General features: G+C 46.1%; 1 protein-coding gene across 2 annotated transcripts in view; it reads right to left on the bottom strand.

Moving 5' to 3' along the window:
• LOC135526667 (clathrin interactor 1-like) overlaps positions 1–26525 on the bottom strand; it is a 44807-nt gene that overhangs the window by 3432 nt on the left and 14850 nt on the right. For both annotated transcript variants that reach the window (XM_064955207.1, XM_064955208.1), the window contains 9 exons: positions 25739–25843; positions 25341–25437; positions 23530–23638; positions 20891–21061; positions 15553–15757; positions 9168–9390; positions 8937–9030; positions 1490–1555; positions 1118–1383 (listed from right to left, as the gene is read on the bottom strand). In XM_064955207.1, the coding sequence (XP_064811279.1) occupies positions 1118–1383; positions 1490–1555; positions 8937–9030; positions 9168–9390; positions 15553–15757; positions 20891–21061; positions 23530–23638; positions 25341–25437; positions 25739–25843 (1336 nt within the window). The remainder of the gene's footprint in view (positions 1–1117; positions 1384–1489; positions 1556–8936; positions 9031–9167; positions 9391–15552; positions 15758–20890; positions 21062–23529; positions 23639–25340; positions 25438–25738; positions 25844–26525) is intronic.

The raw sequence follows: 26525 nt of genomic DNA, 5'->3' as shown, positions 1-26525 counted from the left end.
AGAATACCCATAAGCGGCTACATTGCACAAGTGGTCAACTGATGGCTCTCAGAGTGATTCTCGCGTAAAATACAGAGGTAGCCATTATTCCAATCGGTCCTACTGAAAAACCAATTGTCCCGGTGGATATATTATCGAATAGATATTTTTTTTAAACACCTTGATGATTGATTATAAACAACGTTTGCCATATTATGCCATATTATGGAGCTAATTTTAAATATTTTTCGGTGTTTTCGTGACTGCAATTTCTCAGGCAAACGTGAAGAACAAACGGAGCTATTTCGCCTACAAAAATAATATTTTTGAAAAAAAGGAACATTGGTTATCTAACTGGGAGTCTCGTGAGTGAAAACATCCAAAGCTCATCAAAGGTAAATTATTTATTTGATTGCTTTTCTGATTTCTGTGACCAAGTTACCTGCTGCTAGCTGGACAAAATGCTATGATAGGCTATCGATAAACTTACACAAATGCTTGTCTGGCTTTGGCTGTAAAGCATATTTTGAAAATCTGAGATGACAGGGTGATTGACAAAAGGCTAAGCTGTGTCTCAATATATTTCACTTGTGATTTTCATGAATAGGAATATTTTCTAGGAATATTTATGTGCGTTGCGTTATGCTAATTAGTGTCCGTCGATGATTACGCTCCCGGACCCGGGATGAGGAGTTAGAGGTTAAACTGCTGTCTCTGAAGGCATCTACATGGAAACACATCTCGTCTATCCAGAATGAACAGGATTGGGGGTCAGGTTTTATTATTCTGCTAAACCAAGCTGGTCTTTAAGTAGGTCAGGTTTTATTATTCTGCTAAACTAAGCTGGTCTTTTTTAAGTAGGTCAGGTTTTTAACATGCACATATTATCTATGCAAACAACCTTGTATTAGATTGAATGGTTTTCTGACTCAAACGGGTTCCTTCTCATTGTATGTGTGTGTGTTTGTCCCTAGGGAAGGTGGAGCATCTGCAAACCTTGGCTCTCTGTCGTTTCTCTCTCGTGTGTGTTCCTCTAAAGCACAGGCAGTTACTGCCACTCCTCTCATTAACAGTGGATCAGACACAATAAATACAATTTACGATGTAAATTAATGTACCGTCTGTCCTGTATTCTTACCAGTGATCTGGACTGTGGCATGGTGCTGCTGATGGTCTGCGTGTTGGTCATATTAAAAGTGAGGCTCTGAGAGGCAGAGAGCGACTGGGTCTGACCTGGACCCATCAGATCAAACAGGTCAGCGGAGGCTGGAGCTGGTGCAGAGCTGGCCGACAGAGCCCCAAACAGGTCAGTGGGGGCCAAAGGCTGGGCAAAGGGGGTGGGGACGGGGGCCTGGCCACCAGGGAAAGCATTCCAGTCCCCAAAGTCACCGTTCCCACTGGAGGCTGGAGAGGAGAAAAGAGAAAAAAATGTTATAGTGGATAAACTAGACTATAAAAAAAATTATAAACTATAAAAATCTCTGAATATTCTAATGCTTTCTAAACTCACCAGGTACTGTAGAGAGGCCGACAGAGGCAGCAGGAGACGAGAAGTCAGCAAATCCTCCTATCAGGTCTGGAAAGAGACATGCATACAACACTTTAATGAGTGAATTGTGACAGCTTTCAGACACCGGCCCAGAGACCCTCCATGATGTCCTGTAACTATACTACCTCCCCGTAACCCTCCATGATGTCCTGTAACTATACTACCTCCCCGTAACCCTCCATGATGTCCTGTAACTATACTACCTCCCCGTAACCCTCCATGATGTCCTGTAACTATACTACCTCCCCGTAACCCTCCATGATGTCCTGTAACTATACTACCTCCCCGTAACCCTCCATGATGTCCTGTAACTATACTACCTCCCCGTAACCCTCCATGATGTCCTGTAACTATACTACCTCCCCGTAACCCTCCATGATGTCCTGTAACTATACTACCTCCCCGTAACCCTCCATGATGTCCTGTAACTATACTACCTCCCCGTAACCCTCCATGATGTCCTGTGTCATGACGTGGCCCTCTTTGGGTGTAGCGAGTGTCCCCCCCCCTCTTACACCCAAGTTCTGTTATCTCAAGGTCGTAAATTCCAGAAGGAGACTCTCTCCCTCATGGCCATGCAGAAAGCGAGACAGAGAGAACAAAGGAACTTCTTCTACCTCACAGAACTTGAGAACTGAACAATGTCCATGTTTTGGAGAATGTGTAAACGATTGGTGGAGAAGCCAGCTACGACCGGTCCATTTTGTTTTATGATCGTGACCTCAGAAAAGACAATACAGCCACATTACCATAACTCTTGCTTATACAGAAGCCTCCGTTCTGAGGTTTGCATCTAATTATTGTATAACATGAATGAGTAAAGATGAAACTATTTGTGAAATTATGTAAGGTGATGTTGAACCGTTAATGTGAGAGAATGGTATTTCTGTTTAAAGTTGAACGAAGTCATTGGCCCTCCGCCATGAGCACAGACATCGATCTGGCGTCATGGGACATCCCTTTTCTACCGTTACGAATATAACCCCCATCTGCAGAAATTACCTTCAGACCATGCCTACCACGGTCAGCTGAGGGAGGTAAGGTTCAAGTAGAGACCATAAAAACCTCAGGATAAGCTAAGGTTGTAATGGTTGCTGAATTCTTAACCATACCACGTGGTTAAACTCTGAGACTATCGATTCCGATAGAATAAGAGCAACTCGTCGATACTAATTACTAGTCTGCAGCTAGGAATTATGTACCATTGAACGCGAAGACTGACAACCGCCAAAACATCTATACAATAAGAACAGTTCTGAATTGGACTCTGAAGTATCCATTCTAACCACGAAAGACTCCTTGGAAGCAGATGGAGACAAGCGGATGAACTTTCCAACAAAAAGATGGACGATTCCAACAGAGATCACAATGACACACTGAGCGTAAATATATATATATTGATTGCAATTACTCCCGAATGAGTGTGCATTCATGTGCAAAGGATTAGCATTTCAAAGAGTGATGACCTTGAAATGGACCTTGAAATGCTTCTTACGAAGCCACTCCTTCGTTGCCCGGGCGGTGTGTTTGGGATCATTGTCATGCTGAAAGACCCAGCCACATTTCATCTTCAATGCCCTTGCTGATGGAAGGAGGTTTTCACTCAAAATCTCACGATACATGGCCCCATTCATTCTTTCCTTCACACCGATCAGTCGTCCTGGTCCCTTTGCAGAAAAACAGCCCCAAAGCATGATGTTTCCACCCCCATGCTTCACAGTAGGTATGGTGTTCTTTGGATGCAACTCAGCAGTTCTTGCAGTTCCTACCGCTTCCACTGGATGTCAACAGGCTTTAGAAATTGGTTGAGGTTTTTCCTTTGAGAAATTAAGAAGTAACACTGTTCAGAATGAGGCTCGCAGGAAGTGTACTTTTTGTTAGAGGCGCATGACCTGAAAGCCCACTCCACTTTGTTTTCCTCCGGTATTGAACACAGATCATCCAGTCTTCAATTTTATCGATTACTTATGTTAAAAAATACCTAAAGTTGTATTAAAAAAGTAGTTTGAAATGTTTGGACAATGCTTAAAGGTAACTTCTGAGATATTTTGTAGGCACGTTGCGCAAGTTGGAATCAGTGTTTTTCTGGCTCAAACGTGGCAAATAAATGGAAATTTTGGAGATATATCGACGGAATTAATCGAACAAAAGGTGATGTTTATGGGACATATTGGAGTGCCAACAGAATTCTATTTTTTATTTCTGCGTTTTGTGTCGCACCTGCAGGGTTGAAATATGCTTTTCTCTCTTTGTTTACTGCGGTGCTATCCTCAGATAAGAGCATCGTTTGCCTTTGCCGAAAAGCCTTTTTGAAATCTGACACGTTGGCTGGATTCAAAACAAGTGTAGCTTTATTTTGGTATATTGAATTGAAAGTTTAATTTTTATTGTAATTTATTTGAATTTGGCGCTCTGCATTTTCACTGGATGTTGGCCAGGTGTGACGCTACCGTCCCACATATCCCAGAGGTTAACCTAGATGAACCAACGCTCTCAGATTAATTTAAAATGTAATTCCCAGATAGCCTATACAGGTTTGATTTATCATTCAAATAGATCAATCAGTAAAATCTGCTTTTGCAAAGCGAATGTACCCTAACATTTAAACTACTGGTTACTTTGATGATAATCCAGACAATCCCAATTGCTTGGATATCATCGTCTCATACAATTTAATAAGTTAATTTGTCGAATATACCTTTCTAAGTTCTTCCAATTAAATGAGACTTTGCAATAGTAACCTAGATGAACCAACTTCCCAGGTTAAGTAAAGTTTAATTCCCAAATAGCCGATCCAGGTATGATTCATCATTATCATTGATTAATTCCATTTGCTTTTGCAAATTCAGTCACGACCAACTCCCACAGTACTGGTACAGTACTGATGGTTCATTAACGTCTATAAATAGATTAAAATCGTCTTTGCAGCTCCCAACATATTCTAAAACCAAACTTCGGAAAATTAGGCAAAACATTTTTCCTTTCAAATGTTCTAATAATGTGCAAGCTATCAGAGGGGGTAGTTCCCACTCGCCCACTAATTAGTGAACCACCCATAAATGGATTGATCTCTGACCTCAGCAGCGATATCAACCCTAATTATGCCATTAGCAAAAAAAAACAGCAGACAACAACACTCTCCAAAATCAAACATCGGGCGCAGGCCTCGTAAATGTTCTCTCCAGTTTTGCTATCCGAGATTGGCATGTCCAATACCGCAGTGCACAGCTGAAGCACGAGCAGGTAACGGTAGACATAAAGGGACAGGTGGAGAACACCGGGAAACCAATGACAAATGCCCGAAAAGGGAAAATTCTGATAGCTATGGAACTGCGGTTGAAAACTGAACAATTAAATGTAATTGCAAAAACTTATGACGATGAACAAGCACAAAATCTTCAACAAAATCGTCTTCTACAGGAACAAAATCGCCTCCTACAGGAACAACTTTATTTAGCCAAAACTAAATACGATGATGTGTCCACGCCAAACTAGATAAATCTGATGAGTCATCTACAAACAAGCGCGCTTAACTTGATAACATGCATGCAGTTTTGTTGAACGCTACTCAAAGTAAAACGGTTCTACTCAAAATGCTGCAGACCAAAGATGATCAGTTAATGAACACAATGACTAAGTGGACTCTGCAACGCAGCAGAATTCCACCCTTAGGTGCCTTCTTGGAGGAAGTACAGAATGGTCACGCTCTACAGCGTGACTACCCATCCAAGCAACCGGAGCCCTGTACTCACAGGACTAAACGATAGGTTTCAGACTTTGCCTCCCTCATGTGTCCCACAGTCTTCTCCTATTGGCCATTCGGCACTGAGTAATATGGAGCCTTTTGGCCAACAACAACAAAGCTTGGCTTCTCCTCTTGGCCTTTCAGCCCCAATTTCCCCACAGGAGGAAGCCAACCCTCTCCGCCCACTTGGTGCGGAATACCTTGACAAACTCGTCAAGAACTTCTCCACCTTTGACCCCGTTCCAGGTCAGCCTAAAGACACTGAGACGTTCCTAGCTGACATATAGGACGCATTGGATGGCTACCCGAACAGTACGGGTTCTGACAGGTTTTACCTGTTGAAGCGAACGTCGAATAGACACGTGACGAGTTTCATTCGCCTACAACTGCAACACGTGCTAAATGACTACACTAAACTTGCAACAGTTTTGAAATGAGAATTCAGTGGTTCTGCGACTCGCAAACAAGATAGCTCAAACAAGCTCATAACGAACACCCACAAGCATACCATCATAGACTTCGTTCAGCTTACTTTGGCCTACTCACTGAAACAGGAATGGAAGCATTGCTACCATTCAAACAAATGTTTCTGTCTAACATGTATCCCACCTTCATTACCTACTTGGGCCCTGCAGCCCACGTTGGCTTGCCTATCTTACAACTCAGAGCTTGCAAGCAGTTTTTGAGGCATCAAAAGTTCACAACGCTAAGAGCCCTGACCAGTCAGTTTTGAAATTTGACCAGGAGCACTCACTCCAGTTAGAGGGTGCATTATCAGGTATTGGAGAGTTGAGAGATGACGCACAACAACGGTTTCTACCACAAAACCACGATTCCAATAACCTCTACAGTCTAAATAACTGTAAAGTACACTGCCATCAAAACGACTAGCGCTACAATCGACCTGTTCGCTACGTTCCTGCACCCAACCCACACAAAGTGTCAGAGCACAAGGGTAACAAAGGGCTGAAGGACGATCAAAACGTAGACCGATGTTCTCCAGAAGTTCCACTACGTGAAGTAGTAAAGAGAGAAAAAAATTGAGAAAAGGGTAAAAGATAAGTGACAAGGACGAGACGGGGAATTACCGGACACCAGGTCCGCAGGACCCATAGCAAGGACGTTAAAATTCAAATCTCTCCTGCTCTCACTCGAGACCCTATCCAGGGCCCACTTGATCAAGAAACAAGCCCATGGGATTTGTCTATAGACTCTGATACAAAGATTGCGTAGAAAAAGGTAAAACGCTTCGTTAAAGCCAAGCCGACACTAAATCTGATAAGTCAATCTGCTTCCACCTTGAACAGAAATGGCACATCACGTCGTTGCGAACGACTACTCCACTTTGTGGGGAATATGTCCACTAAACACGATTCTAAACGCCCATACCTGGAAACAGTCCTGGAGGACTGTTTAACTTGTCATGCGCTAATTGATTTGGGCGTGACAATATCGCTCATCTGTCAAACATTGTTCAATTATCTCAAAAGGGCTTTGAAACCAACTCAACATTGGTTAAAAGTGGAACGATGCGATACAACACTTTGAGGGGTCACTCAGACTACCTCGCCTCTCACATTGAGTCATGCTGAAACTACACTTCCAGGACGTATCGCTCGTTCTTGCCTCTGGGTATGTTACCAGCCTTGAATCTGAACCCCCGCTACTTAGAGCAGACTTGATGGATCGGTTACTCCCACTGATGGATTGGAAAACCAACCATGTATGGTCACAGGCCACAGTGCCTTCTCCACTGACCACACTGTCTTCTCCTAACGCCAGCTGCAACACAATCATTCCCGAGGGGTATCTGTTGAAAGCACCCCTTGGGAAAAAGACATTTAGAAACCTCTTGGTGCAGAATCCAAGGAGATATTAAGATATCTCGATACATTCCATCAGCCAACCTGACTGACCACTCTTTTCAAGATTTCGAGCCAGCTGCCTCTGTCAATGAGCAACTTCCCTCTTCCTTGCAGTTGTGCAATACGGTAGTTGAGATGAACATCTCTTGCCCTTTGGACACTTCCGCAAGCACTGCGGCCATCTCAGCAAGAAATAAATAGATGCGCAGAGTATACTCTGCTTCCGATGATACACCTTCCGCTTTGTGGGGGACTGTCACCTCTTACAATGACACTAATGGCGCCAGTCCAGCAACTGACCCGATGACTCCCACTGGTGAAACACTGCGATATCACAGACCGATATCCTCGTCTCAGTTTGCAGGTACTGAAGACGTTGCCACACGCGGACGCGGTGGTGACCAACAGGCCAAGACAGCCACTGAGGGTGTTGAAGCACAATCACCAGGAGATTTGGTTGAAAAGTTACAGCCATTCTCATAACAACACGGCCGCTGACAACTCGTACATAGGGTCCAACCTTTTAGTTTGCGCCTCGGACACCAACACCACCCGCTGGTGGGGGGGTGCCGAGACACAAAGGGGGAGAATAGTCGCCCAGACCCATGATGAGCCTCATCGAGGCTACGGACAACACCGTACGAGGCCACCAGAGCATAAAACAAATTTAGTTGTAAACTCCCCTATGAGAAGAGTGGGGAGCAGACAGGCCCCTAGATGGGGAAAATCTTAGAACACATCTAAGATATTAGTAGAAAGAGGAGGAAGGGAAGCGCTACTAAGGTACACAATAGTACATTTTGGTAGATAGAAGGTGCTCTTTGGTCATCAAAAAGGAGGACCAAGGCACTCTTCATATAATTGATTAAAAATGCCTTTATTAGTATGGCATGTTCAATAGAAACAAAGTTTTTAAAAACCGACACGTTTTGGCTGCATTGCTTTCGTGAGGGAGTACAAAAAAAAAGGAATACAATGTCCTCTTTTGAACAGCTTTTCAATTAGCCCTAATTGGAAGAGGGAGTGGTTACACAATTGATTGGACACACCTAGTAAGCAATACTATACACATTAAAAGGTGAAATACTGTAGCTATGTTATCATAAAAATACAACTCCAAGCTAGAAGTATCAGAACACTAAAAGGTAGTTCTAACCTTAAATATGACTGGGAGAAGTGTCAAGAATAATAAAGCAATTTATTCCATAGTACACCGTACGACATTTGGAATGAGACTAACGTGAGGTAAATAATAATTAATTAAAAGACTAATTGATCAGATATTAAAATATCTGAAAAGTAATATTAGGAAAATTGTAACTTTGTAATCTCAAGATTTTCCTTAGTGCCCCAACTTTCTAGTTAAGTAATAATAGAGAATTGATTTGATAAAATAACAGTCTTCACTTTTATGATGCCAAAGACACGACACCTGTAACTACACTACCTCCCCCTAACCCTCCGTGATGTCCTGTAACTACACTACCCCCTCCCTAACCCTCTAGGATGTCCAGTAACTACGCTACCTCTCCCTCCATTATGTCCTGTAACTCCACTACCTCTCCCTAACCCTCCGTGATGTCCTGTAACTACACTACCTCTCCCTAACCATCTGTGATGTCCTGTAACTCCACTACCTCTCCCTAACCCTCCGTGATGTCCTGTAACTACACTACCTCTCCCTAACCATCTGTGATGTCCTGTAACTCCACTACCTCTCCCTAACCCTCCGTGATGTCCTGTAACTACACTACCTCTCCCTAACCCTCTAGGATGTCCTCTCAATGTGTGTAGTTACCAGTGGCCGCTGCAGGCTGGCTGGGTCCTGTATCTACCATCAATAGGTCAGCCAGACCACTACTGGAGGGCTGGGGTGCTACTGCGGACAGAGTCTGGAACAAAGAGAAGGAGAGATGTGAGTAGAGACAGAGGGAGCGAGACTGCACTGTCCACTGTTAACACCAGATGGCAACAATAAGCTAGAGTGAACCAGCATGGACTGAATGCACATGGAGGCATGTGCACACACCTGTTTTGCAGAGGTATCAGGGCTCTTGTCTCCTGTGTAGTGGGCTGCGGCTCCCAGGGACACAGTTTTGGATGGAACCCCGCCTCTCTTCTTGGTTGCGGTGGTTTCTGTTGCCTGGACGATCTGGACGCTCTTGGTCGTTACGGTTTCCTCCTCGTCTTTGAACACTGACCTCCCAGACTGGCCATTCTGCGACGGGCGACCTCGCTCCTCCTCGTTGTCACTAAGGAGACCAAAGAGGACGCTTTGTTTTGGGGATAATTCAATAGAAAAAGTTTGGGACTAAAGTATGACAGAACATCAGGTTTTTGATATACTGTAATATTTGTTTATTTAAACCTTCAGAGCCATTGAGGTTAAAAACATGTGTTGCTAGGGCGACCTGGCAAGAAGGCAAAACAGGGAAATAGCAGTGTGTATATAAAATATTACAGAAAAATACAAAAAAGACAAAGTGTCACAAGTTCCAGATACATTTGAAGATTAGAAACAACTGCTGCTAATCAAACAGTGTTGTCAGTCTGAACAGGCAAGGACACTAACACCCCTAACTTTAATATATTTTGAAGCATGTTCCAGGATGAAGGGGCATAATGGGAAAAAATATTGTTTCCCCATGTCAGTTCTAGCCTTAGGAACAGACAAGGACAGCAGTGACTGTGAACGAAGACGGTATTGAGTGACTGATCTGGTCAGTGAGGAACAGAGATACAAAGGGAGTTGTTCCATCAATGCTTTAGCCTCCTGGTGGAGAGAGACGACACTGCACCACAGCATACACATCACAGTGATGAGTGAGAGAGCTAGCATTTGTAATAAACCTTAAAGCACCATGATACGTACACCATGTCCAGAGTTTAAGGTACTTGCTGAGGCCTGCATATAAACAATATCACCATAATCCAGCACCGATAACAAAGTGCTTTGATTAAGATCCGTTCTGATTAACATTGAAAAGCCCCCCCCCAGTTCAGACAGAGAATCCAGGGATTCTACTGTTGCAGATGGAGGTCTATAACGTCCTATTAAATCTAAGTTCACAGGTTTCGATTAACTGCAGTTTTAAAATGTAAAAAAAATACCTTAGTTCAGTAACCACACATCTATTTTTAATATAGATGGCTATACCTCTCCCGTTACTTTGTCAGTCACATCGATACACATTATAACCATCCAAGCCTGTAGACTGACTCAGAACTGATCCTTGTGACTCTCAAACCCGGATCCGAGAGCGTAAACGTCGCCTGACACTAATTAGCATAACGCAACGGACATAAATCTTCCTAGAAAATCTTCCCATTCATGAAAATCACAAGTGAAATATATTGGAACACAGCTTAGCCTTTTATTAATCACCCTGTCATCTCAGATTTTCAAAATATGCTTTACAGCCAACGCTAGACAAGCATTTGTGTAAGTTTATCATAGACTAGCATAGCATTATGCCTTGGTAGGAGCAGGCAACCTTGTCACGAAAATCAGAAAAGCAATCAAATTAAATCGTTTATCTTTGATGAACTTTGGATGTTTTCACTCACGAGACTCCCAGGTAGATAGCCAATGTTCATTTTTCCCCAAAATATTATTTTTGTAGGCGAAATAGCTCCGTTTGTTCTTCACGTTAAATTAGCTCCATAATATCGACAGAAACATGGCAAACGTTGTTTATAATCAATCCTCAAGGTGTTTTCCTAATATCTATTCGGTAATATATCCGTCGGGACAATTAGTTTTTCAGTAGGACCGATTGGAGTATTGGCTGCCTCTGTATTTTACGCGAGAATCTCTCTCGGAGCCACCATGTGACCACTTACGCAATGTGGCCGTCTACGGCTATTCTTCAACAAAAATGCGTAAAATTACGTCACACCTTGGGGAATACGTAGAAAGCACAAGCTCGTTGATGGCACATTCACAGCTGAATAGGGACTCATTGGAACGCAGCGCTTTCAAAACCTGGGGCACTTCCGGATTGGATTTGTGTGGCTCAGTCGGTAGAGCATGGCGCTTGCAACGCCAAGCGTCGTGGGTTCGATTCCCGCTGGGGCCACCCATATGTAAAAGAAGTGGCCCCAGCCGACTTGTAAGTCGCTTTGGACAAAAGCGTCTGCTAAATGGGATATATTATTATTATTATTAATTTTCTCAGGCTTTCGCCTGCAACATCAGTTCTGTTATACTCACAGACAATATCTTTACAGTTTTGGAAACAGAGTGTTTTCTATCCAAAACTGTCAATTATATACATATTCTAGCATCTTGTCCTGACAAAATATCACATTTAAAATGGTAACTTTTTTTTTTCCAAAAATGAAAAAATACTGCCCCCAAGTACCAACAGGTTTTAAGGCAGGTCTGGAACAGAACTAAGACATCTGGGTCAGCAGTGTGAACGCAGACTGTTATCATGTCAATTTTCAGCATCACACTCCTCACATTAATATGCATCAGTCCCAGCCCTGATCTAGTTTTAAAATCATTTGGAGTCAGAAGTTCACCCATAGCCAATGGGCCTGGGTTTGGGTGAATGTTTCCTGATCCATAGCCAATGGGACTGGGTTTGGGTGAATGTTTCCTGATCCATAGCCAATGGGACTGGATTTGGGTGAATGTTTCCTGATCCATAGCCAATGGGACTGGGTTTGGGTGAATGTTTCCTGATCCATAGCCAATGGGCCTGGGTTTGGGTGAATGTTTCCTGATCCATAGCCAATGGGACTGGGTTTGGGTGAATGTTTCCTGATCCATAGCCAATGGGACTGGGTTTGGGTGAATGTTTCCTGATCCATAGCCAATGGGCCTGGGTTTGGGTGAATGTTTCCTGATCCATAGCCAATGGGACTGGGTTTGGGTGAATGTTTCCTGATCCATAGCCAATGGGACTGGGTTTGGGTGAATGTTTCCTGATCCATAGCCAATGGGACTGGGTTTGGGTGAATGTTTCCTGATCCATAGCCAATGGGACTGGGTTTGGGTGAATGTTTCCTGATCCATAGCCAATGGGCCTGGGTTTGGGTGAATGTTTCCTGATCCATAGCCAATGGGACTGGGTTTGGGTGAATGTTTCCTGATCCATAGCCAATGGGACTGGGTTTGGGTGAATGTTTCCTGATCCATAGCCAATGGGACTGGGTTTGGGTGAATGTTTCCTGATCCATAGCCAATGGGACTGGGTTGGGTGAATGTTTCCTGATCCATAGCCAATGGGACTGGGTTTGGGTGAATGTTTCCTGATCCATAGCCAATGGGACTGGGTTTGGGTGAATGTTTCCTGATCCATAGCCAATGGGACTGGGTTTGGGTGAATGTTTCCTGATCCATAGCCAATGGGACTGGGTTTGGGTGAATGTTTCCTGATCCATAGCCAATGGGACTGGGTTTGGGTGAATGTTTCCTGATCCATAGCCAATGGGACTGGGTTTGGGTGAATGTTTCCTGATCCATAGCCAATGGGACTGGGTTTGGGTGAATGTTTCCTGATCCATAGCCAATGGGACTGGGTTTGGGTGAATGTTTCCTGATCCATAGCCAATGGGACTGGGTTTGGGTGAATGTTTCCTGATCCATAGCCAATGGGACTGGGTTTGGGTGAATGTTTCCTGATCCATAGCCAATGGGACTGGGTTTGGGTGAATGTTTCCTGATCCATAGCCAATGGGACTGGGTTTGGGTGAATGTTTCCTGATCCATAGCCAATGGGACTGGGTTTGGGTGAATGTTTCCTGTCACCAAAAGCATAATAATAACACCCCTTGATTTGTTGCTTCCTAAAATCTCTCTGCACTTAGATAATTTAAAATAATCCAAACTAGTCATCTGATCCAACAAACCGTTTTTAGCCACCAGTCCAAACCCTGTAGATGAGAAAGCCTTATGAAGAGGAGTCAAATGGTAACACAATGGGATCCATCTGAAAGATACAAGCTGCTATACTATCAGTTAAAGTAGGATTTGCCCCCAAGCAAAATAAAATGCGCTGACAGGGATTTCAACCAGTGTGTGTGGGTCTGGTCAATGTGCCCAGTGTGTGTGGGTCTGGTCAATGTGCCCAGTGTGTGGGTCTGGTCAATGTGCCCAGTGTGTGTGGGTCTGGTCAATGTGCCCAGTGTGTGTGGATCAGGTCAATGTGCCCAGTGTGTGTGGGTCTGGTCAATGTGCCCAGTGTGTGTGGGTCTGGTCAATGTGCCCAGTGTGTGTGGATCTGGTCAATGTGCCCAGTGTGTGTGGATCTGGTCAATGTGCCCAGTTGCCTTGCAGTAGGCTACCGCACAGTGAGGCAGCAGCAGGCCCAGTAGACCAGCCAATCAGCGGTGGCGAGCCCACCCGTTGGGGAAATCCTGGGCTAGGAAGCCCAGCGCATGTAGATGTTATGTCACAGCGACCTGAAGCTGCCAACACATAAAACACAGCAAGGCAAGAGAGTCAGAAGACTCCGTCAGATGAAAAACCTGACCGTCGTGTCTAGTCACAGCACAGATGTATCCTCTCTCGGCTTTAAGGGCGGGCACCATACCCGTCTCCTCGTGTAGAAACCAGCAGATAACATTGCTTGGTTTACAAACGATTTTAACGCTTTGATCCTGTAGGATTTTAGATATGACCTGTTGTTTGAGGACGGTTTTGCGAAGTATAACGGTTTTGCGAAGTAATAAAAAAAAATGTAACACTTGAAACAAACAGTGTGACAACACGCTCAGCGAAACTGCCCTGCAGCAATCTTGAATCTAGGTTGGCATGTTATAGTGGAGGACAGAAGGTAGCTCTCTAACATACTGTACTATGATATGAGGAGGACAGAGGGTAGCTCTAACACTAATGAGATATGAGGAGGACAGAGGGTAGCTCTCTAACATACTGTACTATGATATGAGGAGGACAGAGGGTAGCTCTCTAACATACTATAATATGATATGAGGAGGACAGAGGGTAGCTCTCTAACATACTGTACTATGATATGAGGAGGACAGAGGGTAGCTCTCTAACATACTGTACTATGATATGAGGAGGACAGAGGGTAGCTCTCTAACATACTGTAATATGATATGAGGAGGACAGAGGGTAGCTCTCTAACATACTGTACTATGAGGAGGACAGAGGGTAGCTCTCTAACATACTATAATATGACATGAGGAGGACAGAGGGTAGCTCTCTAACATACTGTACTATGAGGAGGACAGAGGGTAGCTCTCTAACATACTATAATATGACATGAGGAGGACAGAGGGTAGCTCTCTAACATACTGTACTATGATATGAGAAGGACAGAGGGTAGCTCTCTAACATACTGTACTATGATATGAGGAGGACAGAGGGTAGCTCTAACACTAATGAGATATGAGGAGGACAGAGGGTAGCTCTCTAACATACTGTAATATGAGGAGGAGGACAGAGGGTAGCTCTCTAACATACTATAATATGATATGAGGAGGACAGAGGGTAGCTCTCTAACATACTATAATATGATATGAGGAGGACAGAGGGTAGCTCTCTAACATACTATAATATGAGGAGGACAGAGGGTAGCACTCTAACATACTGTAATATGATGAGGACAGAGGGTAGCTCTCTAACATACTATAATATGATATGAGGAGGACAGAGGGTAGCTCTCTAACATACTGTAATATGATATGAGGAGGACAGAGGGTAGCTCTCTAACATACTATAATATGATATGAGGAGGACAGAGGGTAGCTCTCTAACATACTGTAATATGATGAGGACAGAGGGTAGCTCTCTAACATACTGTAATATGAGGAGGAGGACAGAGGGTAGCTCTCTAACATACTGTAATATGAGGAGGAGGACAGAGGGTAGCTCTCTAACATACTGTAATATGATATGAGGAGGACAGAGGGTAGCTCCAACTTCTCCCTGTACCTCAGTTTGTAAGGCTCTACCTCCTGCTCTCTATTTGAGTTATTAATACATTTCCTTAGTCTTTCTCAACCAGGGGATCTGTTCTCTCTCTCCTAACCTGAATCTGTCTGGTGAGTCATCCCTGTCCTATCCTGAATCTGTCTAGTGAGTCATCCCTGTCCTATCCTGAATCTGTCTAGTGAGTCATCCCTGTCCTAACCTGAATCTGTCTAGTGAGTCATCCCTGTCCTAACCTGAATCTGTCTAGTGAGTCATCCCTGTCCTAACCTGAATCTGTCTAGTGAGTCATCCCTGTCCTAACCTGAATCTGTCTAGTGAGTCATCCCTGTCCTAACCTGAATCTGTCTAGTGAGTCATCCCTGTCCTAACCTGAATCTGTCTAGTGAGTCATCCCTGTCCTAACCTGAATCTGTCTGGTGAGTCATCTCTCTCCTAACCTGAATCTGTCTGGTGAGTCATCCCTGTCCTAACCTGAATCTGTCTGGTGAGTCATCTCTCTCCTTACCTGAATCTGTCTGGTGAGTCATCTCTGCTCTGCTTCTTGAACTTGTTGATGGTGTCGTCGATGGTGCTGCCAATCTTATCACTGATCTCCCCCAGTTTGTCACTGAAGGGAAACTGGCCTTGGTCTCTCTTCCAGTCCTCATCCCACTTCCCTCTGCTGCTTCCCTCGTTACCGCCAGAGCTGCTAGAATCATACCGGTCACTCGCTGGAGAGAGAGAGAGAGAGACGGGGAAGCGAGCGAGAGAGAGAGAGAGACGGGGAAGCGAGAGAGAGAGAGAGACGGGGAAGCGAGCGAGAGAGAGAGAGAGACGGGGAAGCGAGCGAGAGAGAGAGACGGGGAAGCGAGCGAGAGAGAGAGACGGGGAAGCGAGCGAGAGAGAGAGACGGGGAAGCGAGAGAGAGAGAGAGAGACGGGGAAGCAGCGAAGAGAGAGACGGGGAAGCGAGCGAGAGAGAGAGAGAGAGACGGGGAAGCGAGCGAGAGAGAGAGAGACGGGGAAGCGAGCGAGAGAGAGAGAGAGAGAGAGACGGGGAAGCGAGCGAGAGAGAGAGAGAGAGACGGGGAAGCGAGCGAAGAGAGAGAGAACGGGAAGCGAGCGAGAGAGAGAGAGAGAGAGACGGGGAAGCGAGCGAGAGAGAGAGAGAGAGACGGGGAAGCGAGCGAGAGAGAGAGAGAGACGGGGAAGCGAGCGAGAGAGAGAGAGAGACGGGGAAGCGAGCGAGAGAGAGAGAGAGAGAGAGAGACGGGGAAGCGAGCGAGAGAGAGAGACGGGGAAGCGAGCGAGAGAGAGAGAGAGAGAGAGAGAGACGGGGAAGCGAGCGAGAGAGAGAGAGAGAGAGAGACGGGGAAGCGAGCGAGAGAGAGAGAGAGAGAGACGGGGAAGCGAGCGAGAGAGAGAGAGAGAGAGAGAGAGAGAGAGACGGGAAGCGAGCGAGAGCGAGAGAGAGACGGGGAAGCGAGCGAGAGAGACGGGGAAGCGAGCGAGCGAGAGAGAGAGACGGGGAAGCGAGCGAGCGAGAGAGAGAGACGGGGAAGCGAGCGAGAGAGAGAGAGAGACGGGGAAGCGAGCGAGAGAGAGAGACGGGGAAGCGAGCGAGAGAGAGAGAGACGGGGAAGCGAGAGAGAGACGGGGAAGCGAGAGAGAGAGAGAGAAGGGGAAGCGAGAGAGAGAGAGAGACGGGGAAGCGAGAGAGAGAGACGGGGAAGCGAGAGAGGGGTGGGAGAGGGGATGTATATCAATGAATTGGCTAGGGCACTAGAAGTCTGCAGCACCCGACCTCAAACGACTAAAATCTGAAGTCAAATGTCTACTATTGATTTGGTGCTTCTGTCCCCAACCAAGGAGGACCTACAGCAGCACTTAGATTTGCTGTACAGATCTGGGCCCAGACAGTAAATCTCAGTAAGACAAAAACAATGGTGTTCCAAAAAAAGTCCAGTTGCCAGGACCACAAATACAAATTCCATCTTGACACCGTTGACCTAGAGCACACAAACAACTATACATACCTCGGCCTAAACATCAGCACCACAGGTAACTTCCACAAAGCTGTGAACGATCTGAGATACAAGGCTAGAAAGGACTTCTATGCCATCAAAAGGAACATAAAATTCAACATACCAATTAGGATTTGGCTAAAAATACTTGAATCAGTCATAGAGCCCATTGCCCTTTATGCCTGTGAGGTCTGGGGTCCGTTCACCAGCCAAGAATTCAATGTAAAACACCAAATAATACGCACAGAGCAGAATTAGGCCGATACCCGCTAATTAACAAAATCCATAAAAGAGCTGTTCAATTTTACAACCACCTAAAAAGGAACCCATTCCCAAACCTTGCATAACAAAGCCATCACCTACAGAGAAATAAACCTGGAGAAGAGTCCCCTAAGCAAGCTGGTCCTGGGGCTCTGTTCACAAACACAAAACACACCCCATAGAGCCCCAGGACAGCAACACAATTTGACCCAACCAAATCATGAGGAAAATAAAAAGATAATTACTTGACACATTGGAAAGAAATTACAAAAAAACCAAAGCAAACTAGAATGATATTTGGCCCTAAACAGAGAGTACACAGTGGCAGAATACCTGACCACTGTGACTGACCCAAACTTAAGGAGCTTTGACTATATACAGACGAGAGGTCGACCGATTATGATTTTTCAACGCTGATACCGATTATCGCAGGACCAAAAAAGAAGATACCGATTAAAATCGGCCATTTCATTTCTTTATTTGTAATAACGACAATTACAACAATACTAAATGAACACTTATTTTAACTTAATATAATACATCAATACAATCAATTTAGCCTCAAGTAAATAATGAAACATGTTCAATTTGGCTTAAATAATGCAAAAACTAAGTGTTGGAGAAGAAAGTAAAAGTGCAATATGTGCCATGTAAGAAAGCTAACGTTTCAGTTCCTTTGCTCAGAACATGAGAACATATGAAAGCTGGTGGTTCCTTTTAACATGAGTCTTCAATATTCCCAGGTAAGAAGATTTAATTTGTAGTTATTATAGGAATTATAGGACTATCTCCCTCTATACCATTTGTATTTCATTAACCTTTGACTATCGGATGTTCTTATAGGCACTTTAGTATTGCCAGTGTAACAGTATAGCTTCTGTCCCTCTCCTCGCTCCTCCCTAGGCTCGAACCAGCAACACAACGACAACAGCCACCATCGAAGCAGCGTTACCCATGCAGAGCAAGGGGAACAACTACTAGCAGGCTCAGAGCGAGTGACGTTTGAAACGCTATTAGCGCGCGCTAACTAGCTCGCCATTTCACTTCGGTTACACCAGCCTCATCTCGGGAGTTGATAGGCTTGAAGTCATAAACAGTGCAATGCTTGATGCACAACGAAGAGCTGCTGGCAAAACGCACGAAAGTGCTGTTTGAATGAATGTTTACGCACCTGCTTCTGCCTACGACCGCTCAGTCAGATACTTGTATGCTCAGTCAAATTATATGCAACGCAGGACACGCTAGATAATATCTAGTAATATCATCAACCATGTGTAGTTAACTAGTGATTATGATTGATTGTTTTTTATAAGATAAGTTTAATGCTAGCTAGCAACTTACCTTGGCTTACTGCATTTGCGTAACAGGCAGTCTCCTTGTGGAGTGCTACGAGAGAGAGGCGGGTCGTTATTGCGTTGGACTAGTTAACTGTAAGGTTGCAAGATTGGGTCCCCCGAGCCGACAAGTTGAAAATCTGTCGTTCTGCCCCTGAACGAGGCAGTTAACCCACCGTTCCTAGGCCATCATTGAAAATAAGAATGTGTTCTTAACTGACTTGCCTAGTTAAATAAAGGTATACAAACACATAAAAAAAAAAAAAATTACGGCAAATCGGCGCACAAAAATACTGATTTCCGATTGTTATGAAAACTTGAAATCGGCCCAATTAAAATCAGCCACTCCGATTAATCGGTCGACCTCTAGTACAGACTCAGTGAGCATAGCCTTGCTATTGAGAAAGGCCGTCGTAGGCAGACCTGGCTCTCAAGAGAAGATTGGCTATGTGCTCAATGCCCATAAAATGAGGTGGAAAGAAACTGAGCTGCACTTCCTAACCTCCTGCCCAATGTATGACCATATTAGAGACACATATTTCCCTCAGATCCACAAAGAATTCAAACAAATCCAATTTTGATAAACTCCTATATCTCCTGGGTGAAATACCACAGTGTGCCATCACAGCAGCAAGATTTGTGACCTGTTGCCACAAGAAAAGGGCAACCAGTGAACACACACCATTGTAAATACAACCCATATTTGTGTTTACTTATTTGCATATCATTACAACACATTTAAAATGTCTATCCTTTTGGAAGTGCAATGTTTATAGTCATTTTTTATTATCTACTTCACTTGCTTTGGCAATGTACACATGTTTCCCATGCCAACAAAGCCCCTGAATAGAATAGAATAGAATAGATATATATATATATATATATATATAGAGAGAGAGAGAGCGAGAAAGAGAGGATTGTGAGTATGCCCTTTACAAGAGTAAAGGACACTCCAATGTATGTCTGTTTGTGTTCCAGATTGACTTCCTGTATATCTGCTGAACCCTCCCCCCATACTGTCAGAGGACTTACTGTATCTGCTGAACCCTCCCCCCATACTGTCAGAGGACTTACTGTATCTGCTGAACCCTCCCCCCATACTGTCAGAGGACTTACTGTATCTGCTGAACCCTCCCCCCATACTGTCAGAGGACTTACTGTATCTGCTGAACCCTCCCCCATACTGTCAGAGGACTTACTGTATCTGCTGAACCCTCCCCCCATACTGTCAGAGGACTTACTGTATCTGCTGAACCCTCCCCCCATACTGTCAGAGGACTTACTGTATCTGCTGAACCCTCCCCCCATACTGTCAGAGGACTTACTGTATCTGCTGAACCCTCCCCCCATACTGTCAGAGGACTTACTGTATCTGCTGAACCCTCCCCCCATACTGTCAGAGGACTTACTGTATCTGCTGAACCCTCCCCCATACTGTCAGAGGACTTACTGTATCTGCTGAACCCTCCCCCCATACTGTCAGAGGACTTACTGTATCTGCTGAACCCTCCCCCCATACTGTCAGAGGACTTACTGTATCTGCTGAACCCTCCCCCCATACTGTCAGAGGACTTACTGTATCTGCTGAACCCTCCCCCCATACTGTCAGAGGACTTACTGTATCTGCTGAACCCTCCCCCCATACTGTCAGAGGACTTACTGTATCTGCTGAACCCTCCCCCCATACTGTCAGAGGACTTACTGTATCTGCTGAACCCTCCCCCATACTGTCAGAGGACTTACTGTATCTGCTGAACCCTCCCCCCATACTGTCAGAGGACTTACTGTATCTGCTGAACCCTCCCCCCATACTGTCAGAGGACTTACTGTATCTGCTGAACCCTCCCCCCATACTGTCAGAGGACTTACTGTATCTGCTGAACCCTCCCCCCATACTGTCAGAGGACTTACTGTATCTGCTGAACCCTCCCCCCATACTGTCAGAGGACTTACTGTATCTGCTGAACCCTCCCCCCATACTGTCAGAGGACTTACTGTATCTGCTGAACCCTCCCCCATACTGTCAGAGGACTTACTGTATCTGCTGAACCCTCCCCCCATACTGTCAGAGGACTTACTGTATCTGCTGAACCCTCCCCCCATACTGTCAGAGGACTTACTGTATCTGCTGAACCCTCCCCCCATACTGTCAGAGGACTTACTGTATCTGCTGAACCCTCCCCCCATACTGTCAGAGGACTTACTGTATCTGCTGAACCCTCCCCCCATACTGTCAGAGGACTTACTGTATCTGCTGAACCCTCCCCCCATACTGTCAGAGGACACGCCAATGTATTTGTCTTTGTTCTTCTTTGCCTTCTTCCTCTCCTCTCTCAGTCTATCATCATCCTGGATTAGATCCACCATCTCCTTCACCTTCTGACGCACGTTCACTCCCTGGTCCTTACCGTTCTCATCTACACAGAGGGAGAGGAACAAGTAAAAATTAGGGGAGATGAAGGTTATTGACAAGCTGTTGTTATGACTCAAGACAGCTGTTGTTCCATTCTCCTATAAACAGAGGTGCCTTTTCAGAAAAACACTGGACTCTAAAAACTGCAACAAAATGTAGGAAGCGGCTCAGTGTATTCAGAATGTCAGGTGGGAGAACATGTTTTGAGAAGACAAAATGCAGAACAAGTCCACAGCAGTGTGTGAATAATAAACACGTACAGTGGTTGTGGTGAGTAGCCTTGTTAAACAGTCTGTCAGTCTGGGTTCACAAGCCTACGTGGTGGTGAGGGGAGTGATTTACCTCTGCTTTGGAGCAGAGCAGTGTGTGGTAGAGCTGCTTGTGGTATAAGCAGTGCTTATGAATGCTACAACACTGACTGAACACTGGCCCCTTTGTCTGGTTCTAAACTAACACTTCATCACAAAACACTCAGAGATGTACTTAAGACAGTTATGGATTCTACTCCACAGTCAAGAGACAGCGAGACAGCGAGAGAGAGAGAGAGAGAGCGAGACGGCAGACCGAGAGAGAGAGAGAGCGAGACGGCAGACCGAGAGAGAGAGAGAGCGAGACGGCAGACCGAGAGAGAGAGAGAGAGAGAGAGAGAGAGAGAGAGAGCGCGAGCGAGCGAGCCGGCAGACAGAGAGAGAGCGAGCGAGCGAGACGACAGACAGAGAGAGCGAGCGAGCGAGACGGCAGACAGAGAGAGAGAGCGAGCGAGCGAGCGAGACGGCAGACAGAGAGAGAGAGCGAGCGAGACGACAGACAGAGAGAGCGAGCGAGCGAGACGGCAGACAGAGAGAGAGAGCGAGCGAGCGAGCGAGACGGCAGACAGAGAGAGAGAGCGAGCAGCGAGCGAGACGGCAGACAGAGAGAGAGAGCGAGCGAGCGAGCGAGACGGCAGACAGAGAGAGAGAGCGAGCGAGCGAGCGAGACGGCAGACAGAGAGAGAGAGCGAGCGAGCGAGCGAGACGGCAGACAGAGAGAGAGAGCGAGCGAGCGAGCGAGACGGCAGACAGAGAGAGAGAGCGAGCGAGCGAGCGAGACGGCAGACAGAGAGAGAGAGCGAGCGAGCGAGCGAGACGGCAGACAGAGAGAGAGCGAGCGAGCGAGCGAGACGGCAGACAGAGAGAGAGAGCGAGCGAGCGAGACGGCAGACAGAGAGAGAGAGCGGCGAGGCGGCAGACAGAGAGAGAAGCGGCGAGACGGCAGACAGAGAGAGAGAGAGAGAGCGAGCGAGCGAGCGCAGACAGAGAGAGAGAGAGAGCGGCGCAGACAGAGAAGAGAGAGAGCGAGCGAGACGGCAGCAGAGAGAGAGAGAAGCGGCGAGACGGCAGACAGAGAGAGAGCGAGCGAGACGGCAGACAGAGAGAGCGAGCGAGCGAGACGGCAGACAGAGAGCGAGCGAGCGAGACGGCAGACAGAGAGCGAGCGAGCGAGACGGCAGACAGAGAGCGGCGAGCGAGACGGCAGACAGAGAGCGAGCGAGACGGCAGACAGAGAGAGAGCGAGCGAGACGGCAGACAGAGAGAGAGAGAGAGCGAGACGGCAGACAGAGAGAGAGAAGCGAGCGAGACGGCAGACAGAGAGAGAGAGAGAGCGAGCGAGACGGCAGACAGAGAGAGAGAGAGAGCGAGCGAGACGGCAGAGAGAGAGAGAGAGCGAGCGAGACGGCAGACAGAGAGAGAGAGAGAGCGAGCGAGACGCCAGACAGAGAGAGAGAGCGAGCGAGACGGCAGACAGAGAGAGAGCGAGCGAGAATGCAGACAGAGAGAGAGAGCGAGCGAGACGGCAGACAGAGAGAGAGAGAGAGAGCGAGCGAGACGGCAGACAGAGAGAGAGAGAGCGAGCGAGCGAGACGGCAGACAGAGAGAGAGAGCGAGCGAGCGAGACGGCAGACAGAGAGAGAGAGAGAGAGCGAGCGAGCGAGACGGCAGACAGAGAGAGAGAGAGCGAGCGAGCGAGACGGCAGACAGAGAGAGAGAGCGAGCGAGACGGCAGACAGAGAGAGAGCGAGCGAGACGGCAGACAGAGAGAGAGCGAGCGAGACGGCAGACAGAGAGAGAGCGAGCGAGACAGCAGACAGAGAGAGAGCGAGCGAGACGGCAGACAGAGAGAGAGCGAGCGAGACGGCAGACAGAGAGAGAGCGAGCGAGACGGCAGACAGAGAGAGAGCGAGCGAGACGGCAGACAGAGAGAGAGCGAGCGAGACGGCAGACAGAGAGAGCGAGCGAGACGGCAGACAGAGAGAGAGCGAGCGAGACGGCAGACAGAGAGAGAGCGAGCGAGACGGCAGACAGAGAGAGAGCGAGCGAGACGGCAGACAGAGAGAGAGCGAGCGAGACAGCAGACAGAGAGAGAGCGAGCGAGACGGCAGACAGAGAGAGAGCGAGCGAGACGGCAGACAGAGAGAGAGAGCAGAGTACTTGCCTACAAAGTGGTAGCTCTCCAGAGATCGTAGGTCGTAGATGTGTTCTCTGGAGCTGGTGACAACTCTCTCTGAACCGTTCCTGATGAGGTGAGACAACAGCAGCAGAGACTGGGGAGAAGAGATGGAAAATTGTTGTTATAACTTCTCATGATGACCCCTCTATGTCATGTTTAGAGAGTTGAATAGCTATGGCTTATGTCTTGGTCCTAGAAAGAAAGTCAGAGTCTATATGCTCCCAATCTAACCAAGGTCTACCCATTACATTGTTGGACGCATACACAGAGTGTACAAAACATTAGGAACACCTGTTCTTTCCATGACAGACTGACCAGGTGAAAGCTATGATCGCTTATTGATGTCACTTGTTAAATACACTTCACATCAGTGTAGATGAAGGGGAGGAGACAGGTTAAAGAAGGATTTTTAACTTCTTGGATATAGGGGGCACTATTTAAATTTTTGGATGAAAAATGTTCCCGTTTTAAACAAGATATTTCGTCACGAAAAGATGCTCGACTATGCATATAATTGACAGCTTTAGAAAGAAAACACTGACGTTTCCAAAACTGCAAAGATATTGTCTGTGAGTGCCACAGAACTGATGTTACAGGCGAAACCCAAATCCAATCAGGAAGTGACGCATTTTTTTGAAACAGCCTCATGCCAATGACTCCTTATATGGCTGTGAAGAAGCTAGGAGTCAGCTTACGTTTTCCACGTTTTCCCCAAGGTGTCTGCAGCATTGTTGCGTCTTTTTAGGCATTTCCATTGGAGAGACCATATAGGGCGAGTGGACGCATGGTGTCCCCCAGAGAAAACGTTGCGTAAAATACTGAGGTAGCCATTTTTCCAATAGTTTCTTATGAGAAACCAACTCCCTCCAAGGATATATTATTTAATACATATGTTAAAAACACTTTGCCGTGTTTCTGTCGATATTATGGAGCAAATTTTGAAAAAAGTTTGGCGTTATAGTTGAAGTATTTTCGGTCAATTTCTCAGCCAAGCAGGATGAACAAACATGACGTTTTTCACCTCCAAAAAAATTATAACTGGGAGTCTCCTGAGTGAAAGCATCTGAAGTTCTTCAAAGGTAAATTATTTAATTTGGTTGCTTTTCTTATTTTTGTGAAAATGTTGCCTGCTGCCAGCACAGCCGAGCATAGCATTATGCCATGCTAAACTTACACAAATGCTTGTCTAGCGTTGGCTATAACGCATATTTTGAAAATCTGAGATGACAGTGTTGTTAACAAAAGGCGAAGCTTGTGTTTCAATATATTTATTTCATTTTATTTGCGATTTTCATGAATAGGAAACGTTGCGTTATGGTAATGCACTTGAGGCTATGATTACGCTCCCGGATACGGGATTGCTCGTCGCTAGAGGTTAAGCCTTGAGACAACTGAGACATGGAGTGTAGGCTGAATGGGCAAGACAAAAGATTTAAGCGCCCTTGAACAGATTATGGTAATAGCTGCCAGGCGCACCGGTTTGTGTCAAGAACTGCAACTCTGCTGGGTTTTTCACGCTCAACAGTTTCCTGTGTGTATCAACAATGGTCCACAAAGGACATCCAGCCAACTTGACACAACTGTAGGAAGCATTGGAGTCAACATGGACCAGCATCCCTGTGGAACGCTTTCAACACCTTGTAGAGTCCATGCCCCGATTAATTGAGGCTGTTCTAATGGCAAAGGGGGGTTGGGGGTGCAGCTCAATATTAGGAAGGTGCTCCTAATGTTTAGTACACTCCGTGTATATAGTGTGCAACTTTCATGCTTATGACAGGTTATAGCTTCTCTCGGACCTTGTAGACCCTTCTCCAGTTCTTCTTGTTCTCCCGGAGCATCCTGATCCACAGCATGTTCATCGCCTCTGGAAACTGCTCATACATAAACGTACATCTGAGGGATAGACAGAGATAGCGAGAGAGGACACAGAGAGCCAGGACACAGAGAGCCAGAGAGAGAGGGAAGAGAGGGAGAGAGGGAGGAGGGAGAGAGGACACAAACAGAGAGCCAGAGAGAGAGGGAGGAGAAGAGAGAAAGAGATAGAGAGAGAGGGAGGAGAGAGGCAGTGAGAAGAGAGAGGGAGAGCCAGAGAGAGAGGAAGAGGTATAGAGTTTAGCTACATGGGAACGGTATTTAATTTAAATAACTATTTTTCCTGTAAAGTAGTGTGGGTGTGTGTGAACAGCGCCCCTACCTGGAAATATCGGCCATCTGCTGTCCTGAAGGTCCCCAGGGGTCATCGTTGGTGGCCTCCCTCACTTTAGACTCCACCTCTGAGTAGTTCATCACCACATTGGTTCTACAGGGGGAGGTAAAGGTAAGATATACACTGCTCAAAAAAATAAAGGGAACACTAAAATAACACTTCCTAGATCTGAATGAATTAAATATTCTTATTAAATACTTTTGTCTTTACATAGTTGAATGTGCTGACAACAAAATCACACACAAATTATCAATGGAATTCAAAATTTATCAACCCATGGAGGTCTGGATTTGGAGTCACACAAAATTAAAGTGGAAAACCACACTACAGGCTGATCCAACTTTGATGTAATGTCCTTAAAACGAGTCAAAATTAGGCACAGTAGTGTGTGTAGCCTCCACGTGCCTGTATGACCTCCCTACAACGCCTGGGCATGCTCCTGATGAGGTGGCGGATGGTCTCCTGAGGGATCTCCTCCCAGACCTGGACTAAAGCATCCACCAACTCCTGGACAGTCTGTGGTGGATGGAGCGAGACATGATGTCCCAGATGTGCTCAATTGGATTCAGGTCTGGGGAACGGGCGGGCCAGTCCATAGCATCAATGCCTTCCTCTTGCAGGAACTGCTGACACACTCCAGCCACATGAGGTCTAGCATTGTCTTGCATTAGGAGGAACCCAGGGCCAACCGCACCACCATATGGTCTCACAAGGGGTCTAGGGATCTCATCTCAGTACCTAATGGCAGTCAGGCTACCTCTGGCGAGCACATGGA

This window comes from Oncorhynchus masou, chromosome 32 (genome assembly GCF_036934945.1).
Source record: "Oncorhynchus masou masou isolate Uvic2021 chromosome 32, UVic_Omas_1.1, whole genome shotgun sequence".
Lineage (NCBI taxonomy): Eukaryota > Metazoa > Chordata > Actinopteri > Salmoniformes > Salmonidae > Oncorhynchus > Oncorhynchus masou.
The sequence above is the reverse complement of the archived record's forward strand: the minus strand, read 5'-3'. Positions and strand labels throughout refer to the sequence as shown.